The sequence below is a fragment of the Pelophylax lessonae genome, assembly GCF_965119305.1.
Source record: "Pelophylax lessonae genome assembly, chromosome: 3".
NCBI lineage: Eukaryota > Metazoa > Chordata > Amphibia > Anura > Ranidae > Pelophylax > Pelophylax lessonae.
The window spans coordinates 71,654,382-71,677,841 of NC_138770.1; the positions used below are offsets into that span (position 1 = coordinate 71,654,382).

Genomic DNA, 23,460 nt, shown 5'->3' on the forward strand with positions numbered 1-23,460 from the left:
AAACAGCTGCGTACAGAAATGGAAGAATTGGTCAGCTCCAAGGATGATGTTGTGAAAAGCGTTCAGGAGATAGAAAAGTCTAAGCGAGCCTTAGAACAGCAAGTAGAAGAGATGAAGATTCCGTTGCAGGAACTGGAAGAGGAATTCCAGGCAACAGAGGATCTGTCCCAAAGAGGGGATAGTGTGCCTGATGCAGTTTTTAAAAGGATCAGTGTTTTGGGGTCTGTCCTGAGTGAGCCTCAGAAATGTGATGACATGTGGCTTGAATCACCCCTTTGGAATAAACCGTTCCTTCAAAAACTTCAAGCATTGGAAAATGTATCATTAGAACTTCAGCAAACAAAGGAGCTGAGTAAGAAATGTGATGATTTCTCAGTTCAGGCTGAAAACCTAGTGGAGAAAACTAAGGCTGTTGGTGAAAACGTGAAGCAAATGAATAAGTGCCTTTCAGGGAGTGTTTCCAAAATGGAACTGGTGAAAGACGGGTGGCAGAAGTTTGATCGTGATCTTGAGATGCATTCCATGTGGAATTCAGATAGAGAAAAAGAACTAGGTGACCTTGAGCGGTCAAATAGTTCAGCAGAAAGTGCATTGAAGAAACCTGTAAAAGAATGTGTTGCAGTTCCATGCTTCTTCACTGATGCAGAGAGGAGGTCTATAATGGATACCACCCAGATCGCTGGGTTCAACTGTGTTGTTGCCTTTAACCCCTATGTTGGTGGAAGGAAAGTTGATGATGTTCTGATTGGCTACTTCTGTGAAGAGTTGGGCAAGAAATATAAACTGGATATCAAATAGTAGGCCTTTACTGCGACTCGCTCAGGAGGGCGAAATGTTTAAGAAGTTGATGAGTGCAAATGCTTCAGATCTGCCTCTGAATATAACATGTTTGGTGAATGATATTGATGTCTCTGGAAAAAGGAACAGGGGTCACTTTGAAGAAATGGGTGACAGCCTGGTGTCGCAAATGAAAAATCCTCTGCACAGCATCTTAGAGCAAGCTAAACTCAAGAAACAAAGAGTCAATGATTGTGTACAGCTGTATGGAGAAGCAACTCCAGTCACAGAGGGACGTCAAGAGTCCCTACTTGGAACAAAGCTTAGTGAAGCAGAGGTTCTCAAAGTTTTGTGGAAAACCTTTATGGATTGCAGAGAGAGGCGTCTTAAGAATGTTGAAGACATTAAGACTAGCCCAATTGAGTTGCCTATGGATCACGGTCCTCCATGGTGGATTGGACAGACGGTTATGAGGCACAAGCCGTCTGACATTTATGAGAAAGCTGTCAATGAAGATGACAGAAACGAGAAGGAGCAAAATGATGCCAAAAATGCAGTTGAAGAATGTGTATATGAGATGAGAGACAAACTGTGTGGCATTTATGAGAAATCTGTCAATGAAGATGACAAAACAGTTTCATCCGGAAGCTTGAGGATAATAGGAGGCTTATCAGTGAGTCAGCAGTGCCTGACACATGCGTGCCTGGAAATATGTGTCCCAACCCTAGGGTTGAAACAAGAGGGGGGGGTATGTGACAGGAAGTCAGGTAAATCTGGGAATGTAGTCACTGAGAGGAGACACATTCCCACCTGCTTTGAAAAGTTCACTAATTATTATAGGGTGTCGGCTGCCAAAGGCAGCAGGAAGGTGTAAAGAAGTTGAAAGGCCTTCAGCTGTTCAGAATGAGGAAATTAAGGCCTCTATAATTTGTCCAAAGAAAGTCTATGCATTGCTGCCTCCTGTCGCCGTGTGGGCTGGGAGAGGAAGGCAGACAAACGGCTGCCTCCTGACGCCATGTGGGTAGAGGACAGTCCTGTGTGCCCCCTGAAAGCTGTGAGCATGGGGAAGACCTCCTGAAGCGGTGTGCGCTCAGGAGGGTAAAAACGAGTGAAGACGTCTCAAAGGTGAGAAGACGAAGTGTGTCTGTGTGAAAGAAAACAAAGGGACATGTTCAATGGACAATGTTTATATGTGAAAAGAAAACAAATGGACATTTGAGTGTCTGCTGTAGGATCAGCAGTGTCGGCCCAACAGTAGGTTGGGAAGACTTCTTAGGTAGGTTCCAGCTGTGAGAAGGTAGACGCCCACAGCGGCCAGGATTTATTTTGTGTTTTATTTTATTTTGATGTTTTTGCTGCATGCACTTGTTTGAAGAAATTGGAAGAATAAACCAAAAACTATTGTTTTCAACCACTCCTCAGCTATCTCCCTGTGTGCCGACCCCCCCAAAGGGGTCACCCATACGCCTACCACCGAGCTAATCCCTTACAATATATATATATATATATATATATATATATAGCAAAAAATGAGGAAGATATCTCTGTATAATGCAATTAATCTTTACTTTGAAAATCCATCTCCATGTACAAATAATTAATCCATCAAGCAACACTCTTCTCTTTCTCAAGCCATGTGTGAATTATTTTCCGCTACTACCATTTAGATATTCATTGAGGACAAAAGCCTCACAGATGTGTTCCATTAAGCACTTAAGCAATTGATACAATGGTCGTTTTCAATTTTTTTTTACAAATAAATATGTGAAAAATGTGGCGTGCATTTGTATTCATGCCCCCACAAGTCAATACTTTGTAGAACCACCTTTCGCTGCAATTACAGCTGCAAGTCTTTTTGGGGATGTCTCTACCAGCTTTGCACATGTAGAGAGTGACATTTTTGCCCATTTTTGTTTACAAAAAAGCTCAAGCTCTGTCTGATTGGATGGAGAATGTCTGTAAACAGCCATTTTCAAGTCTTGACACAGATGCTCAATTGGATTTAGGTCTGGACTTTGACTGGACCATTCTAACACATGGATATGCTTTGATCTAAACAATTCCATTGTAGCTCTGGCTCTATGTTTAGGGTTGTTGCCCTGCTGGACCAGCTTCCCTGCCCCTACTAAAGAAAAGTATCCCCACAACATGATGCTGCCACCACTATGTTTCACAATGAGAATGGTGTGTTCAGGGTGATGTGTAGTGTTAGTTTTCTACCACACATTGCATTTTGCATTTAGGCCAAAAAAGTTCAATTTTTGGTCTCATCTGACCAGAGCACCTTCTTCTGTAAGTTTATTGTGTCCCCCACATGGCTTCTCACAAACTGCAAATGAAACTTCTTATGGCTTTCTTTCAACAATGGCTTTCTTCTTGCCACTCTTCCATAAAGGCCAGATTTGTGGAGTGCAGGACTAATAGTTATCCTGTGGACAGATTCTCCCACCTGAGCTGTGGATCTCTGCAGCTCCTCCAGAGTTACCATGGGCCTCTTGGCTGCTTCTCTGATGATTGTTCTTCTTGCCGGCCTGTCGGTTTAGGTGGACGGCCACGTCTTGGTAGGTTTTTAGTTGTGCCATACTCTTTCCATATTCGGATGATGGATTGAACAGTGCTCTGTGAGATATTCAAAGCTGGGGCTATTTTTTTATAACCTAACCCTGCTTTAAACTTTTTCACAACGTTATCCTTAACCTGTCTGGTGTATCCCTTGGCCTTCATGATGCATTTTGTTCACTAAGGTTCTCTAACAAACCTCGGGGGCTTCACAGAACAGCTTTATTTATACTGAGATTAAATTACACACAGGTGGACTCTTTTTTCTAATTAGGTGACTTCTGAAGGGAATTTGTTTCAAGAGATTTTAGTTAGGGGTATCAGAGTAAAGGGGCTGAATACAAATGCGCAATGCACTTTTCAGATATTTATTTGTAAAACATTTTGAAAACCACTTATCATTTTCCTTCAACTTCACAATTATGTGCCATTTTGTGTGGGTCCATCACATAAAATCCCAATAAAATACATTTATGTTTTTTGGCGTGTGTATATATATATATATATATATATATATATATATATATATATAATTATATGTATATAATTATTTATTTATATATAGATTATATATATTTATATATAGATATATATATATATTATATAGATAGATATTATATATATATATATATATATATATATATATATATATATATATTAGCTTACAAGTACTAAGATAATTCAATCCACTGTCCCTTTGCAGGAAGTCATGTTTGTCAGCATTTCTGCTTCCCTGATTTGGACTACAAAAATGTATTATTTTATTTATTTATTTATTTATTTATTTATGTTGTTCCTCTCCATTACATAGAGGGTAGAGAATTAGTGGTTTATGGAAAATAGCATGGAACTAGAATAAGATTGTTTGTGCTTTGAAGTCATCTAAAAAAAATGACAAGGATAACCCAATCCTGGCAAGATCAACAGGTATTTGTATTACTTGCTGAATGTTCTTAGTCTAAATAACAAAAGCAATGCAGTAATCACATCTAAGAACTGATAGTCTGCCATATATTACTTTTTTATTTTTGGGTTTAGAGATCTTTCAGCAGAACTCCATCCAAAAATAAAATGAGTAGTTAATTAAAAGATACAATAACAAAACCATATGTTGCTGCAATATTCACCTTAGATCCAGGGATTTCCAATGCCATACTTTATTTTCTTCCAGTAGATGTTCTAAGTCTGATGACAAATATCCTCCAACCTACTTTTTCTGAGGTAATTCTTAACCCACCCCAGCATTTGACTGGACAGTGAAAGGAGAAGTAGCACAGTATTAAGCTCAACTCTTGATCTCTCTCATCGCTGGTCTTTCTTCCAAACTGCATTGCTTCTTGTCAATACATACACCATTTGGCTACTTGTGCTGCTTCTTCTTCTCAAAATCCAGTCCAGCAGGAGGCTGATTCTGGGTCAAATCTGGATACTTAAAAAAAAAATAAAATGTAACGATTTAATATGTGTTATAGAGCTGCCTTTTTTTTCCCGCCGTTATATCTGCCTAGAGTTTTACATCATTCCCTGTACCATAGACAGGTAGCACAGTTTGTGATAACAGAATCTTTTGTCCTTTGCTTGCATCACATTTACTCTGACAGCTATCCATAACAATTATTTATTTATTTTTTTTTTTTTTATAGAATAAAAAAAAAATCTGTGTGTGATATCGACAGTCAAAAGGTATAATTCTCAGCCTCCAAATAACCTAATTGACCCTTTTTCATCATAGGAAAAGCTCAAGTCTACAAGTTTGCTTGCAACCATTGGGGAACATACTGTATAGGCTAACTAACTGTCAAAATATTAAGCTCCATTGGACTGACAATTCATATAATCGAGCAATTCATATTTAAATTTCCTGAAGACATGTTATTGTGAATAATAAATTATTACTGACAGACCTATTTTAGAAATAGATAGAAAATGATACAAAATGTTTTTAGGCTTACTTTACTTTTAACATGAAATACTAATATATATGATGATAATGATAATGGTAAAACTAATAATTCTGCTCATAATTTTTCCTTTTGTCTTCATATTTTAATAAATGATGTTATGAGATCAGTGTCTTTCTGCTGATTGCACTATAGTGCAACAATACATGGATTAAAGAGGCTTTTATTTTAGTATTCAGCATCTCATGAGTGTGTGTTGCTGGGTTCCCCGAAGTCCTATGTGTCCTTGCTGCAAAAGGGAATTGATTAGCACTTGATATAAAGTGTACAAGCCTTTTGTAAACATTATCATTGACTTTCAAAAAAACAATAGTTTTTTTGGAGGAAAAGTATATTTAAAAGTGTGACATACTGTAAAAATATTTCTAAAGGCAATCATTTTTCTTTTATTACTTTAGAGTGGGGAAGTGGCAAACCACTTTCAAATACAAATATATATATATATATATATATATATATATATATATATATATATATATACACACATATACATATACATATATTTTTTTTCTACTCATGTTTTGCAGACATAGACTTATGTTACTTTATTTTTAGAGTTTTCTTCTTTTAGTGCAAATTATATAATATGTCTGTATTTGTAATTGTAACAATTTTTACTCATGATTTATTTATTCACATGTTTTTACTATTAAGTGTGCATATTGCATTTTTAACAATCATTTCACAAACATTTGAGTAAGACCTAGAGATATAAGACCATATGTAAAAAGTAGCATTATGAAAAAGTGGCAGGATACATCACAAATTAAAATACCATTTCTAATGCATGGAAACCCTCTCCTTCCATTGTGCCAACCTTTAACCAGCTGACTCACTTGGAGATGTCATGCCAACGATTGTCTCCTTATCATGTTAACTGAGAAATGATGTCTCGCTACTTTTTTAAATTTTTGAATTAAGAAAAATAAAAGGTAGCTAAACAGTGGCGGCTGGTAAAGTTTTAGGATGGTGGGGTGCAAGACCCTGCCCTTCCTTTTTGACCCCTCCCACTTCTCAGAAGCCCCACCCATAGACTCCACCCATTTTGCCCCCTGCATTTCGCTTGTGTGAACAAATTCTCCCAACATATTAAAGGGTGTCTCAGTACTAGTATATCCCATAATAGGGAGCAGAGGCCCTATTATGGGATATACTGTGAGAGACACCCTATTATGGGATTCACTGGCTGAGAGTGACCCCCTACATATTGGATATTTACTGAGAGTGAGAATGGATGTGATGCAGAGACACACTTGCACACTTTTGCTCACACTCTACTACTAGGTTCCCCTATGATTCCTGGCATCTGTCATCATTCATCTCTAGTATCATGCTGCGCAGCATACCGGACCCATCATCAACAGAAGGACATCACATTACACAGTCAGGGACCAGGACTACACCATCACAATGTAAACTGTGGCATTGCATGCTTTGCTGTACACATACGCTGCGAACCATCCCGCACTGACAACACTCCCTGCGACACTGTTGCGCATTTCCCCCCATCAGCTTCCAGCTGTCATCCCCCATCTGTCCCCCATCAACAGTGCCAGCTTGCCCACCTCCAGTATGCCTCTGATCGCTTTGTACTGGCAGCAGCCCTTGCTAACTTCTAACATTCTACTTGCCCTGGGAACTCTCAGCAATCCATCCCTATGGGGCCGGGGGGGGGGGTTGTGATTTGGGGGGGGACATGTGCCCTTTCACAGACACTTGCCCTACAGTACGTAGGCAAGGTGACATTGTCTATTTGAAGCACACAGCTGCTTTTAAAACAGGTCTGAAATTGGAGGGCTATCTGCCATTTTAAACAAGCTGTTAAGAGGCTTTTTGTGAGCTTTACCCCTACTTGAAACTTGTTAAATGCCTTCTAAAAAATTGCTTAGCATGACAGCACTTCCATTGAGATCCATGTTTGACCATCCCCAGATTGCAGTTGAATGACATTTTAAATCTTCAAGAAAACTGATCTAAGTTTGCTGAAAGCTTTCTATATGCTTTGTGAAAGTTTGCTGTTTACACAGATCTTATACAAACTGCAGTTTGTATGTACAAAAAATAATCCCCTCCATAAATGTAAAAAAACAAAATACTAGATTGGTGATCACATGATCAATACATAATAACACTGCTCTGTTTTGTGTATCTGCCTTACTCAGAGATAGGGATGATCGAACGGTTCAGGTCGACCATCGGTTCGACCTGAACATTGGGTGTTCGAAATTTGGACGAATTCCGAACTTTTTGCAGTAAAAGTTCGGAATTCGGCCACCAGAACCGCCCTATATGCAATGGGACAGGAACTGGGCTTTAAAAGCCTGTGATTGGCCCAGAAACATCAGTAAAAGCCGATTGGAGTGACTAGCGGGTCCAGAGGCCAATCAGGAGTGAATACGCCCCCCATACGCCCCCCAGTATATAACATAGCCCCGCCAAACCTCTAGCACTGTAATACAGAGGCTGTGGAATAGAGTGGAAGCATTTCTGTTACTCCTGCTGCTTGTAAAGCTCCAGTGTCATTTTGCAATTATTAGTGTGAGGAAAGGGATATGCAGTGTAGTTAGGGTACTATATACCACTATAGTTAGATTCAAAAATCTAGTTTTTGTAGGGATAGTAAAGGTGTCAGGGTGACCGTAGTGTAGTTTAGGGTGACCTGACTCTGCCATGTCAGGCTGACCGTAGTGTAGTTTAATGTGATCTGACTCTGCCATGTCAGGCTGACCGTAGTGTAGTTTAATGTGATCTGACTCTGCCATGTCAGGGTGACCCCACTATGCAGATTCTGGGTTAGGGGTATACATATATATATATATATATATGTATATGTATATATATATATATATATATATATATATATATATATATATACACACACACACACACACACTTTTATATATATATATATATATATACCCCTATACAAAATTAAAAAAACGCCTGAAAAACGCCTGGTGTTAAAGGAGGGTAACACCATCCCTGCGCTACTGAAATTCTAAGAAAAATTATCTGTTTTTTTTCTGGTTCTGGACATGCCACAGAGCTGAAACTTCACAGGTACAAAATTGTGTTTTTTTGATTCCAGAAGTTTGTGTCCAATTGATTTCAATGGAGTTCTGGAATCCGAACCAAACTTTCGGGAAATTCGGGTGTTCTGGTCGAACCAAACTTTTCAAAAGTTCGATCATCCCTACTCACAGACATGTAAAGCTGAGGCTGCTGCATTCTGTGTTGTTGGGCACAGGCTTCCAATAATGTACTGTAGCTCATCAATTCACTAGGAATCCATGACATCATGATCACATGCAACACTTTGTTTGGAGTTTCTAGATGCATACAGCTCATGTGATGTTCCCAGGACAGCTGTTTCCGTAAGTGAGAAGGGACACATAGGCTGCTATTGCATTTCAGTAATCCATCCCAAAATTTCAAAGAGGTGGATTTTTTTTTTACAATGGGTTTTCAGCCTTCAGCACAGGAAAGTCTGCCAGAATCAATGTAAACCTGTCATGGGAGTTACACAAGAGCAACCATTGCTTACCTCGTGCTAGTTGTCTGCCTGTCAGTGTCGGCTGGTGGATCGGTCTGTGCTTCTACTGCTTCTCTCTCTGGCTGTGCGTCTCCTCCCTCCTCCTCCTCGGCCAATAAGATCAATTCTCCTTTCGGACAATTAGGAAAGGGGTCTCACGACCCGCTACCTGATTGGCTGGGAGGAGAGTCAGTGTGATAATAGCGAATATTAATTTGCTATTGTCACACTACTGGGTGGGCTCAGGGCGCAGTGCTCTGTGTCCCGAGCCCACCCTTTGTTGAAGCCTATTAGAGCCTCTGACTCTAATCACGTGCTTCAAAAAAAAAAAAAAACATTGGAATCCATGCGTCTGGCACTCCTGCATATAGATTAGGGTGCCGGACACATGGATGGGGGGGCACCCCTAATGGATGGGCCGTCCCTGTAGCTAAACATAAAAAAAAGAAAAAAGATAAGAAAGAAAAATATCCTCTAGGTATTACATAGTTGGTAAAGTTGAAAAAAGACACCAGTCCATTCAGGTCAACCTGTGCTGTGTGAGTGTGTGTGTGTTTGTTCAATAGTATACAGTATTGTATATCCCTGTATGTTGTGATCGTTAGGCGTCCATCTAATAGATTTTTGAAACTATCAACATTGCTGATACCACTGCCTGTGGAAGTGAATTCCACATCATTACTGCTCTGACAGTAAAGAACCCTCTGTATTAAAGTGGAAATACAATGCATCTGCACAACACAAACCAAAAACACTATTTAATACATTTTTATTATTCAAAGCAAACTTGCCCAAACTTGCTTTATTTTGTTGAAAAACAAATCCTTAGCATTTCTGGTTGTGACCATCTTGATTAAGAGAGGGGATTCATATAGCATTTACTTATTGGAATCAATTTGCCTTTGGGCAAGCATGCAGGCAGGATAGCGTGCTAATAAAACCCATCTCCCCTTCTGAGTACTGAATCGGGTCTGGAGAGCATTCTGAAGCTGCAAATACCAATTAGGGATGGGCGAACAGTTTGGCCCGAGCATGAATTCAAGCCGAACATTGGCTATTCACCCATTCGACCAACATTAGAGTTATCGGGGCATTCAACCATTTGTTCAGCCCGTTGAATGACCACAATGCACTGCGCGACCGCACAGTGCATTGGAAGCCGTGATTGGCTGAAGCAATAAAAGCTTTGCCCAGTCAGGGTGCAGAGCACTGTCAGAGCCATGATTGGAGAAAGTAATGATGACTCTATCCTAACATGACTCATTGCTCTTAGTCCTGCCCCACACTATAAAAATATTCTTTCAATAGCAGCCATTTGTAGTGTGATACCGGTGTGGAGAGAGAGAGATAGAACAGGGCTCTGTTCAGTGCTACTAGAGAGTTAGTGTGCTATAGTGTGCTATTCTGATTCTTTTTTCAGTGCAGAATATTTGTTTAGTGTAATTCTAGTGATAGTTAAGTCAGTGTGAGTGTAGTGACCATTCATTTTTACTTTAGTGCAAATTGGTTGTGATTGGCATATGGTGACGAACCACCAAAGGGCCTTAAATGAATAAATAAATATATAAATATAGGAAACAAATATCCCTAAAGGGCTTAGTGTAATATTTTCAATACAAAACAAACTATCAATAAAAAGCACTAACATACACCCTGTGCAGTGAGTATATAAAGTTCATAAAAGTGTAAGTCCATAAATACTATATAAAAATCAATCAAAAAAGTCCATAAAATTCAAAACGTGCTTCAGCAAGTAGCCAGTGAAAGATAATCCACCAAGACGAAAAGTACTCAGGTGCTAAATATTCCGTGCAAAATCATGCTGCCATGGTGTGGTGAAAAAAGGTGACTTTTCCTCTCCCCCAGGATGTTACACTTACCGGACGGAATGGACCCCTAGACAGTACTGTGTAAGGGTCGCACAGGCTAAGTCCGGCAAGGAATCCAGGCAATAATCCTTATGGCTGATTGGGACCACCTAGGGACCTCCAATGGACTCAGCGGGATGGAACCATATGCGGAAGGAGAAGCTCACAATAGTGTAATATTGCTACAATAACACATTTATTAAGATCATAAATGGATCACTCACATTTCCATGGTTAAAAGCAGGCTGTTACAGTCATTGAATAGGTATAGCTGATCACAGATAATAATCATCACTGTGATTTACTTTTTAGATGGGATACCATCTAAAAAAAGTAAAAAGTAAATCACAGTGATGATTATTATTATTCCTACTCTCTGATATATCTAATTTGAGCCACTCATGAACACCGAATTTCTATTTTTTAAGTTATGAAATTTTATTATATTAATTCAAAAATACAGTTTACCCCATTATAGCTAATATTGTCTTATTTTAATATACGTAATGATATTATTTAATGTTAATATGTTAGCCAGTTTATTCCATTTATCAGCTGCGATTGGCATTTCGATGGGGTATTAATCTCCATTTTTTTTTGTGGAAGAATATACAAATCGTAGCATGTTATAAACTATTGTCGGAAATGGCTTCCGGTTGGGTGTACATGAAGCCATGTACACCCAGCAGGAACAGGAAGCGAATAATGCATTAGAGGACGAGGGGGTATATAAACCCTTCCTGTCCGGTGACCGGAAATACGTCTGTGATAACGCCTAGGAGGAGGGCGAAACACGCCGATGCAATTTCCAGTCCCACGTTTGCTGTGACGTAATTTCCGGTAGCGGTGGAACGCACGCCGGGACCAGGGGAGCCCGCAGCACACCGCAATCTCTGTGATCGGCTATACCTATTCAATGACTGTAACAGCCTGCTTTTAACCATGGAAATGTGAGTGATCCATTTATGATCTTAATAAATGTGTTATTGTAGCAATATTACACTATTGTGAGCTTCTCCTTCAGCATATGGTTCCATCCCGCTGAGTCCATTGGAGGTCCCTAGGTGGTCCCAATCAGCCATAAGAATTATTGCCCGGATTCCTTGCCGGACTTAGCCTGTGCGACCCTTACACAGTACTGTCTAGGGGTCCATTCCATCCGGTAAGTGAAACATCCTGGGGGAGAGGAAAAGTCACCTTTTTTCACCACACCATGGCAGCATGATTTTTCACAGAATATTTAGCACCTGAGCACTTTTCGTCTTGGTGGATTATCTTTCACTGGCTACTTGCTGAAGCACATTTTGAATTTTATGGACTTTTTTGATTGATTTTTATATAGTATGTATGGACTTACACTTTTATGAACTTTATATACTCACTGCACAGGGTGTATGTTAGTGCTTTTTATTGATAGTTTGTTTTGTATTGAAAATATTGCACTAAGCCCTTTAGGGATATTTGTTTCCTATATTTATATATTTATTTATTCATTTAAGGCACTTTGGTGGTTCATCACCATATGCCAATCACAACCAATTTGCGCTGTCCTTTTATATTATCACGTTTAGAATCTTTTTGATTTTTGCACAGCAGCACTTTTGAGTTTCACTTTCACATTCACCATAGCGCAGCACTAACTTTTTATTTTCACATTTTTACTTTAGTGTCAGTTTATTTTGTCAGGGCAGGTTTAGCGCAGTATTTTAGTATATTTTTTGTGTGTTACTGAATGTTTGACACAGTATATTTCTGGGCATTATTGTACAGTTAACGCAGTATATTTCAGTGCGTTAGTGAACATTTATCGTAATATATTTCAGTGCGTTAGTGTATGTTTAACACAGTACATCTCTGTGTGTTACTGCACGTTTAACGCAGTATATTGCAATGCGTCAGTGCAGTTTTACTGCAGTATTTTGTGTTGGTGTAGTGTGTCTGTGTAGTGAATACTTAGGTTAAAGTGCACCAAACACCACTTTCCATTGAATAAAGGGCATCCACATACACATTTCCACATCTTTATTACATTTTGTTAATAAGCACCCCCCCCCATAATGTCTGGGAGGCCAACAGGGAGAGGCAGACACTCCCATGGCACTGTGAGGGGGCCAGCAGTGTATGTTTTTACACTGATTGCAATTCAGAAGGATGCAGGACAGGGCTCAGTGTGGCAGCTCACTGAGGGGCTCAGTGTTGCAGCTTGTTGTGCCTCCATGTCTCCATACAACTAGTGGTGAGATTTGTCAGCTCTACCCCCTCTTCCTTCATGCCCTCCTCTGCTGAATTGTACTACAATCCACAACTTCTGTCTTTCCATTTGGTGGATTCTGCCCCCTTCTGTGAATTTGCAGAATGTGCAGTACCACAATGGCAGGTTCCAAGTCTCTATTTGTTTTCAGGTAAGGCTATTCCAACTGTGCACAATCACATGGAAGGCAATGTTGTGGCATCGTTGGACAAGGCAGTCAGCCGCAAAGTTGACGCTACTGCTGATGCATGGTTCAGCAAGCATGGCAAGGGATGCTATATTTCATTCACAGCACACTGGGTAACTCTGCTTGAAATTCAGAAGGATGCAGGACAGGGCTCAGTGTTGCAGCTTGTTGTGCCACCATGTCTCCACACAGCTAGTTGTGAAGATGGGAGATTTGTCAGCTCTACACCCCCCCCTTCCTCCATGCATTTCTCTGTTCACTTGTCCTATGATCCACAACCACCCTAAACACATAAACGCACATAAACGCATAGACATAAACGCACAAACCTCTCTGCGGGGGGAAAAAAGTATCATCATACTCCATACTTTTATCATCTGCCAAAGATCCATAAAGACAATACAACACCACCAGGCAGACCGATTATGGCCTCTATGGACAGCATTACCAGCGGGTTCTCGCAATATGTGATGGGACCCACCTTCTGGAACTGTTGGAACCATACAAGTGGGAATCTAACTGCTCATGACTGTCCTTAGATGTCACATCGTTATATACATCCATTCAACATCATGTTGGTATACGAGCCGTACAAACGTCTTTGTTGGATGATCATACTCTTCCCACCAATCAGATTCAATTCATTCTAGATGCTGCATCTTTTTGTTTGACCCATAATTATTTTCAGTTCCAAGATATTTTTTATCTCCAAGTGACCGGGACTGCTATGGGTACCAACTTTGCCCCGTCATATGCGAACCTCACGATGGGATACTGGACATCCTCATACATCTTGACCCAGAACCCCTACATGTCACATATCACCTTTTATGGGCAATATATTGATGACATTATTATCATCTGGGCTGGGGACACGCAGGATATACCTCTATTTGTCAACCATTGCAATAACAAAGACATGGGCCTTTTATTTACCTCGGTCCATGATAAGGACCACCTGGCATTTCTGGATTTAGATCTGTACCATGAAAATGGTCAGATCTATTCGAGAAACTATTACAAACCTACTTCTTTCTCCATTATAATAGCTGTTACCATCCGCACTGACTAAATAATATACCCAAAAGACAGTTTTGCAGATTAAGACGCAATTGCATCAAGCTTGCGGACTACCAGGAACAAAGTCTATTGTTAAAAAAGAAGTTTGCAGATAAAGACTACCCAGCGTCTTTGGTAGAGGAGGCCTGTGCTTTGTTTGACACCCCCGATAGGAGGAAGTCTATAAAAACTAACAGTCAGGGAAACATGATACGCTTTACCACCCAGTTTCATAGTCAATAAAAACGCATGGAACATATTATGCGCAAACATTGGTCAATACTTCAACAGGACCCTCACCTAGCTAATTCCATATCCAATCAACCCAGGTTTTCATACAGAAAAGCTCCAAATATTAAGAGCCAGATAGCCCCGAGTAAGCTTCATTCCAGAAAACATACATCTTCCTCATTAAAATTCTTCTCCATTATCGGAATGTATTAGTGCAAAAAACCTCTGTGCCTCACTTGTAGCTTCATCCAACATGGACAAAAAGAGCTTTCTGTCAAGGGTAAAATTTACCCCATTAAAGAATTTTACATTTGTTCTACGGAACATGTGGTTTACTGTCTATCCTGCCCCTGCTGCCTACATTATGTAGGCCGCACTATACAGCCACTAAGACAACGCTTACAACGCTTACACATGGCCGAGCAATTCAGGCCGGTAAAGATGACCACAGTGTAACTCGACACTTCACAAAACACCACAATAAAATTAGTGCTGGCCTAAAATTATGGGTCATAGAGTCCATTCCCCCCACCTTTTCTGAAGCAGAGAGGTTTGTGCGTTTATGTCGCAGAGAAACCTACTGGATTTATGCCTTGACGTTTTGTCACCTGGGGGCATAAATGAGGAATTAGAAATTAATACGCTATTATAGAATATCTTTTTGGGTCTCTTTGAATATTATTTCACGCTGGATGTGCGGTTTTTTTATTTTTTATTCTCCTATTTTTATTGTGATATTTGTTCCTTTTTAATTATTTCTGAACAATGTCCTGAGGGTGCATACTCTTTGAACTGTGTCTTCATACACATTGTTTGTGTATATGTGTGTATGTGTATGTATATATATATATATATATATACTGTATATATATATATATGTGTATGTTCTTTTTTTTTATATATATATTTTTATAAATTTTTTAAATATTTTTAACATGGTAATGTAGTATTCACATGTGCAATAATTGTGCAATAGTTACCAGCTTTCAGGGGTATGCACATTCTGGTATCAATTTCCTGTCCATTTATCTTCTGCCTGAATGCACCTGTCCCATGTAATAACGATTTCAGTTGCCTATATAAATGTCCTTTTACCTCCAGCGGGTGGAGGTCTGACGAAGGAGCAGAGCTCCGAAACATGTAACCGCTCACCACCCGCTCTATTGGACACCGGCCACTGCATCCACACCCTGCCTTCAGGAAATCTCATGCCGACTAAGCTGAGACACAGGCGAAAGGACGCATCTACAGCAAGCGGATCACCGGACGTCCTCACTGCAACCACTCAGCACAACGGATAGGAAGACTCCAGACAGATCTTTGCTATATTAAAAAAGAATAGCGCGCAAATGCAAAGGAAATTACTACCAAATCTGAAGAGAGTCCATAAATAAAAATGGGGGTTTGGTCCCACCATATGGCCATATCGTGCTCAAGCCCACTACTGCGTCAAAGTACCCCATTATCAGTGGGTCCTACACTATCCATGAAAAAGAGATGAATCCAGCCTTTCTAACCCATGGAGATAATACTCCTTGCTGGGAAAAATGTGCAAATGCACTACAGGGGACTCCTCCTATATCCACTTGATGGTGGACACTGATTGAGTACAGGTGTGTGTGGGGGGTGGGGAGGGCTGCTCAACCTCGATAGTCTGGTCAGACCGAATACATAATAAACAGGCAAAAAATTTGGGGGAGCATACCCATGTATTTCCAAAGCTGCTGCAGCTATGAACCAAAAGACATGTATATTAAAAAAGAATAGCGCGCAGATCTTTGCTATGCCCATGTCACATTTACCAAATGTGAGTGCTTTTACACTTTTAACCTAATAAATACTCAGAGCCTACTGCACTTAGAGGCGCCTTGTCTTTTTACCTAGATCAGTATAGAAGCCTATGTGAACGCATAGAGCAGCTGCAGCTCAGTAACTCTGTAGTTGCTTCTTCTCTAACAACTAAGCCCCGGGTCACAACTATATATTTTGAGAAATATCTAGAACATACAAAGATTATTTTTATTTAACCCCCCCCCCCCCCCATGTTTACTTTTGTGTATCTTTTTTATTTGTTTTTAGAGATTATGCCACAAAGACTTTTTGAAGAAGTGACTGATCGTCTTAAAAAAATACATTCTTTTAAAGAAAACAATACTTTTTTGAATTTATTATTTATACATTAATATCTACCAATGTGCTCCTCTGTTACTCCAGACTTTCATTATATGTACTATATAATATCATATTTTTGTTTTAATCCATATTATATTTATGTGTCAACTTTAATGACAATAGTTTTCTCTTGTATTTATGTCTCATCTCAGCTGTTGTTGTTTTTGTCTTTTTTTTTTTTTTTATATAGACAACCTATCACAGATACTGCTTTTATGTTCTCATGAAAAAACATTTTATTTTGCTAATATTTGTTAGTCACAATTCACAGCATTACATTTTATGCCAGTATGTATTTTACGTATTTACTTAAGTATTTTTCTTTGGGCAAAAGTTGCCTTAGCATTCAACTCTGGTCTAAACAAAAGGATGTAACATTTGGGAATAAAGATGCAGCCTAGGACCCCAGCACTGGAGGACAAGATGGCGAAGACCTCCACAGCCACCATGTATTTCCCTTTGCTGCTGAGGTAGGCTGGGATGAAGGAGATCCAAACACTACAGAAAAGCAGCATGCTGAATGTGATGTATTGGGCTTCATTGAATGTGTCTGGAAGTCTCCTGGCTAAAAATGCTACAATAAAGCTAAACAAAGCCAGACCACCCATGTATCCAACCACAATGTAGAAAGCAGTGACAGAGCCCTCATTACACTGTAATATTATCTTCCCCACCTCCACTTGGGTGTTATACTCTGGGAATGGTGGGGAAAAGACCAACCAGAAGACACAGATCACAAACTGCCCAGAAGAGCAGATAATCAGGAGGAGAACAGAGAATTGTTTCCTCAGCCATTTGCTTAGTTTACTGATAGGTCTGGTAACATCAAAAGCCAAAACAACAGTAACAGTTTTAGCCAAAACCGAGGAAATAGCAACAGAAAAAGTCATTCCAAAAACAGCTTGTCGAAGAAGACAAGACATCTTTGTGGGACTTCCGATGAACAGCAGAGGACAAATAAAAGACACGATGAGTGACAGGAGAAGGATGAAGCTGAAGGTCCGGTTATTGGCTTTCACTATTGGAGTGTCTTTGTATTTAACAAATATCCCAAACATTATAATAGTTCCAAAACAGAACAGCAGAGCCATAAGCACAAGGGAAATTCCCAATGTATCTTCATAGGAAAGGAATTCAGTTGTTCTTTGTATACAGGCGTCTCTTCTCTCATTGGGCCATTGATCATCTGGACACTTATAACACCTTTCCATGTCTAAAAGAGAAAAAAAATTATTTTCATGTTAAAGCTCAGTTTCAAGAGTACCCAGAGTACTAAGTGCAGTGGTCAGAACCATAGGGATGTGCGCTGAGTGTGACTGGGAACACCCTAATCACCCTGTGTGGTGCCAATTCCCCCTGCTTCCTGGCATCCCCTGTCTCTCCACTTCACTGCTGCCAACTTCCCCCCTCTCCGGCTGGCTGCTGCAAGGGATGTTTCAGGATGGTTGAATGAATGAACACAGTAAGTGATTTGAGCCAATCAATCCTGTGTTTATTCTTAAGTGAAGCATAATAAACGGTTTACTATACTTGAGTTTGTGAATGAACAGGAAGCTGCTCATCAAAAAGCTCTTCCCATTTGTTCATTGTCCAGCGCAGCTGAGGCTGCAGAGAAAGGGACTGGGGAAGCCCTGTTTCTTTCTCTCTGTTAAGACCCTTGATATTTCAACAAAGGCCCCCAATGAGGCTCCTAAAACATAAAAAAAATAACAATAAAAAATAATATTGTAAAAAATAATTAAAAAAAAATGTAAAAAAATAATTTTAAAAAATACTGACACTGTCCACTGCCCTACTGACACCAATCTCTGCTCTACTGACAGTGTCCACTACTCTGCTGATACACACACATGTGTGTTTGTGCTCTGGGGTGCACACCCCAATGCAATAGGCTGCACACATCAACGGTCAGGAGTATACCATATACGGACCAAAATACAGAGTGCAATGGACAAGGATTATGTTATATACAGCCCAATGTACAGAGTGCAGTTGTCAGGAATATTGTTCATAATGAGCAGGCTAGCTTTGGACAGATACTCAATTGGGGTGGTCTACTTCAGTTCAGTGAGGAAAACCTAAACCAGAGAGAGGAAACATTAGAGAGGTGAATATCTGCATGGAAGAGATTAAAGATCACCAGGGCACAGTGTGCTATTTTAACCCCTTCCTAACAACCCCACACATATAAGCGGCCTCATGACAATGGGCTTTTTTCTGTGGGGCCGCATATATGCCTCCATTTGTGCACACCATACAGACTTCCTGTTCATTTAATTATAGACCAAGCCTATTTCTGACAAAAATCTGCATTTTTTGCTAGAAAACTACTTGGAAAATGTCTAAAAAGAAAATTACCCCCAAACATCATATATATATATTTTTAGCAGAGACCCTAGAGAATTAAATGGAGATCATGTCACACCGTATTTGCGCAGCGGTCTTACAAACGCAATTTTTTGGGAAAAAATACACTTTTTTTAATTAAAAAATAACAAAACAGTAAAGTTAGCCCAATTTCTTTCTATAATGTGAAAGATAATATTATGCTGAGTAAATTGATACCTAACATGTCATGCTTTATATTGCGTACGCTCATGGAATGGCGACAAACTATGATACCTAAAAATCTTCATAGGCGACATTTTAAAATGTTTTACAGGTTACTTGTGTAGAGTTACAGAGGTGGTCTTGTGCTAGAATTATTGCTCTCACTCTAACGATCACAGCAATACCTCACATGTGTGGTTTGAGCACTGTTCACATATGTGGGTGCGACTTGCATATGCGTTTGCTTCTGTGCGTGAATTTGGAGGGACGGCACGCTTTCATTTACATTTTTCATATTTTTTATTTTTTATTTTTACACTGTACCTTTAAAAAAAAAAAAATATAATAATGTTTTCGATCCCTCTTGCTTCTTTTACAGGGAATGTAAACATCCCTTGTGATAGAAATAAACATGACAGGTCCTCTTTAATGAGAGATCTGGGGTCAAAAAGACCTCAGATCTTTTAGTTACACTTAAAAGCAAAGGCCGTTGGGTGGAAGAGGCGTTTGACGTCGCTCCGTTCCTCCAAGGGCATAGAGTCAAGTGGGGGCCATCTTACCCTCACTCAACTTCCTGCCCACCCATGCACAGAATCGGATCACTTTTGCCACTACTGATGGCTCCGGCAAGCAGGGAAAATGACCGGGAAGCAGCGGGAGGGGGGCACCTCTCCCGTTGGCCAAAAAAGTGATCCCGTGGCAAATCCGCCCAGGGAACACTTTTATCAGATTCGGGATTGCCAGCTGTGTAAAGAAATATGAGGGTTTTGGCAGCTAGCTACTGTCATAACCCAGGTATTTAACATCAATGTACCAACGTAAATACACGGTGGGCAGTCCAGAAGTAGTTAAGGGCTTTGCATGTAGTCTTGAAGCACTACTACAGTTTCTAATGCCCTCAAACTTTGCAATGGGTTATTCTGATAGCTATATTGAGAGATTCATCCATCCTGTTCTGTAAAGCAATAATAAAGGAATATGTTAATTTTTTTTTTAATTAGCCCATGAGCAGTATATGACCAGCCTTAAGAAATGTAGGGAAGATAGGGAAGTAACCAGCATTTAAAATACAGTTTATGTAAAATGTCTAGCTCTGGTGCTTTATTATTTTCCTATTATTGCAACAAGTGATTTTTTTCCATTACTATGTACTTCTTACTCATTTACAGTATATACTCGAGTATAAGCCAACCCGAATATAAGCTGAGACCCCTAATTTTACCACAAAATAGTGGGAAAACTTATTGACCCGAGTATAAGCCTAGGGTGGGAAATGCAGCAGCTACTGGACCCAACTGGACCACCACGAGTAACAAAACAGGGGCTGCGGGCATGGTACAGGAGATGGCGCAGGTCATAGTACAGGCATTGCACAGGTCATGGTAAGGGCATGGCACAGGTCAGGGCACAGGTGATGGTACAGGCATGGCACAGGTGATGGTATAGGCATGGCACAGGTCATGGTACAGGCATGTCACAGGTCATGGTACAGGCATGGTATAGGCATGGCACAGGTGATGGTATAGGCATGGCACAGGTGATGGAATAGGCATAGCACAGGTGATGGTATAGGCATGGCACAGTAAGTACAGGCATGGCACAGTATGTACAGGCATGGCACAGTAGGTATATGCATGGCACAGTAAGTACAGGCATGGCACAGTATGTACAGGCATGGCACAGTAGGTATAGGCATGGCACAGTAAGAACAGACATGGCACAGTATGTACAGGCATGGAACAGGAGATGCAGTGCTGTGGGCATGGTACAGGAGAATGCCCTGTACCATGCCTGTAGCACTGCATGAGGAAATGCAGGGACTGCGGAGGAGTCTCACTTACCTGTCGGTGAGGCGCCATCTTCGATTTAAAAATCGCGCCACCCGGCGCCGACAATACGTCACCGCAAATGCGCCGCCGATGCTCGGGAAAGGCCGAACACGTTCGGCTATTCCCGGGCATGCGGCACATGCGCAGCGACACATCGGCGCCGAGCGGCGCCATTTTAAAAAAGACACTCTAGCCAGTGACTCGAGTATAAGCCGAGGGGTGCATTTTCAGCATGAAAAAACATGCTGAAAAACTCGGCTTATACTCGAGTATATACGGTATGTAAGGTCTCGATATCTGGGATCCCCTTTTTTTAATCACGTCATAACAGGGCACTTTCACCCCCTTCCTGGCCAGGCCAACTTCCAAACTTCAGCGCTGTCTCACTTTGGGCAGATGAGGCTGGTGTGTGTGAAGGGTGCTACACCTGAGTATTTCTTTCTATTTGTGGTTCACATGTATCTAGGGCTTGCTCCCTTTCTTTTCTTTTGGTCTGTTTATAATTGTTGAACCAGACCAATATGTGGTGAATTGTGGATTATAAAATTGGAGCCTCCTTTGATCCTCAGCCCTCTGGGCTGCCTTCACTTCATTATGGTGTGGTGTTAACCCCTGGGTCATCTCTATTTGAGGGATGGTGGTTTCTCACTGGTCCATCCTTATAAGTTTTTTAAAGACTTTTACACATTCATGGATTTATACATTTGTTCTGGTTTTGATCTCTTTACTGAGGCAGATATTGGATTATACCTTCTGCTTATCTAGATGTGAGTTCTCTGATTATCAGATACCGTGATCCTGAAAAAACCCCCAGATTTCGACGAAATGCGTTGATCCAGATCCATATGTATGTTTCTACGCATTCCGCCTATCTGGGATGATTATATATGTCTATTATAATGTCTCTACCTCATTGAATATGTATACTTTTTTTAGACATTTCATGTAATAATAAATTGAACCATGTTTTTATTAACCTGTGGTGTAGTGCAGTTATGATATCTGGTGTTCTTGTTAAGGTGGGCACTCCCCTCTTCGCATCATCTCTTCAGACTTGAAGAGTGCTGGGGATCCTTTGTTTCATTCCAATTTTCTGGGGATAGCGCCATGTGATTTGTTAGTACAGAGTCCCCCCCTACCTATTTATTTCACTTTGAATTATAATTAATCATGCAACACTATACCCAAATACAATTTTTATCAGATATAGCTTTATTTTGGTTGTATTTAATCACCACTGAGTTTTACATTATTTGCTATATAAATGTGAATATACAAATCATTTTGAAAAGAAAAAACATGTTTATGGCAGTTGCTGCAAACAAATAATTTTTGTTCATACATTTAGGCCAAAATGTATTCTACTACATTTCTGTGTAAAAATAACTCAAATCTGTGTATTTAATTTAGTCTTTGTTAAATGTATAGAATCCACAAACTTTAATATATATATTTTGAAAATTAATCAGTCCTGATGTACTGACTACCTATCTCTTATCTTGAGGCAATAAAATGCCAGAACAGTTACCCTCCAAGTGCCCCCATATGGAAAAGTAGACATTCCAAAGTATTTAGTAAGAGGAAAGTTGTAATCATTTACAAGAAATGTTTTTCCCCCACATCATTTCTTACACACATCATAGGTATACTTAGATTTACACCCCAAAACACATTCTGTTATGTCTCCCAAGTATGGGGATACCACATGTGTGAGACTTTTCACAGCCTAGATGCTTAGAGGGGCCCAAAACCCAAAGAGCACATTTGGGCTTTCAAGGAGCATAAATTAGGTATCTAATTTCCTGACTATCAATCACATTTTTGGAGGCCCTGGAGCACCAGGACAGACATGGTGAAGACAGAAGCTGGCAGATGAGTGTATCCACCCATACTCATTCAAAATCAAATTTGTTATATTCTAAATTTGAATTTTGGAAGATGCATGTATTCTTTCTATGTCATTCTATTCTATTGTTGTTTTTTTTCTCTTGTTTTATTTTCTGTTCTATTTATTTCTATTATATTATTTTCTTTTCTATTCTATTAAAATTCAATTTTATTCTTTTCAAAATTTGAATTTTTGAAAATGGTTATAATTCTATATTCTTTCTATTTAACTCTAGTATTTTCTGTTGTTTATTCTAGTCTATTCTATTCTTTTATATAATTGTATTTTCTATTCTATTCTTTTCTATTCAAATTCAAATGTATTCTCTTTGAAATTAGAATTACAGAAGCTATTCTATTATATTCTATTCTATTCCTTTACTTTCTATTTTATTTTATTTTATTCAGTATATACAATATATATATATATATATATATATATATATATATATATATATATATATATATATATATATATTTTTTTTTTTTTTTTTCAAATATATTCAGTTATATTATACTCTATTCCTTTATTTTCTATTCTGTTCTTTTTTTTTCTATTCTTTTATTTTGTATTCTATCCTGTTTTACTATATTTAT

General features: G+C 39.5%; 1 protein-coding gene across 1 annotated transcript; it reads right to left on the minus strand.

Moving 5' to 3' along the window:
• Positions 1-16,902: 16,902 nt before the first annotated feature.
• LOC309550085 (vomeronasal type-2 receptor 26-like) lies at positions 16,903-17,808 on the minus strand (the record flags this gene model as incomplete). The annotated part of the gene is made up of 1 exon (XM_082250547.1): positions 16,903-17,808. The coding sequence occupies one exon, from the start codon at positions 17,806-17,808 to the stop codon at positions 16,903-16,905; it is 906 nt and encodes a 301-aa protein (XP_082106673.1).
• Between the last annotated feature and the right edge of the window lie 5,652 nt (positions 17,809-23,460).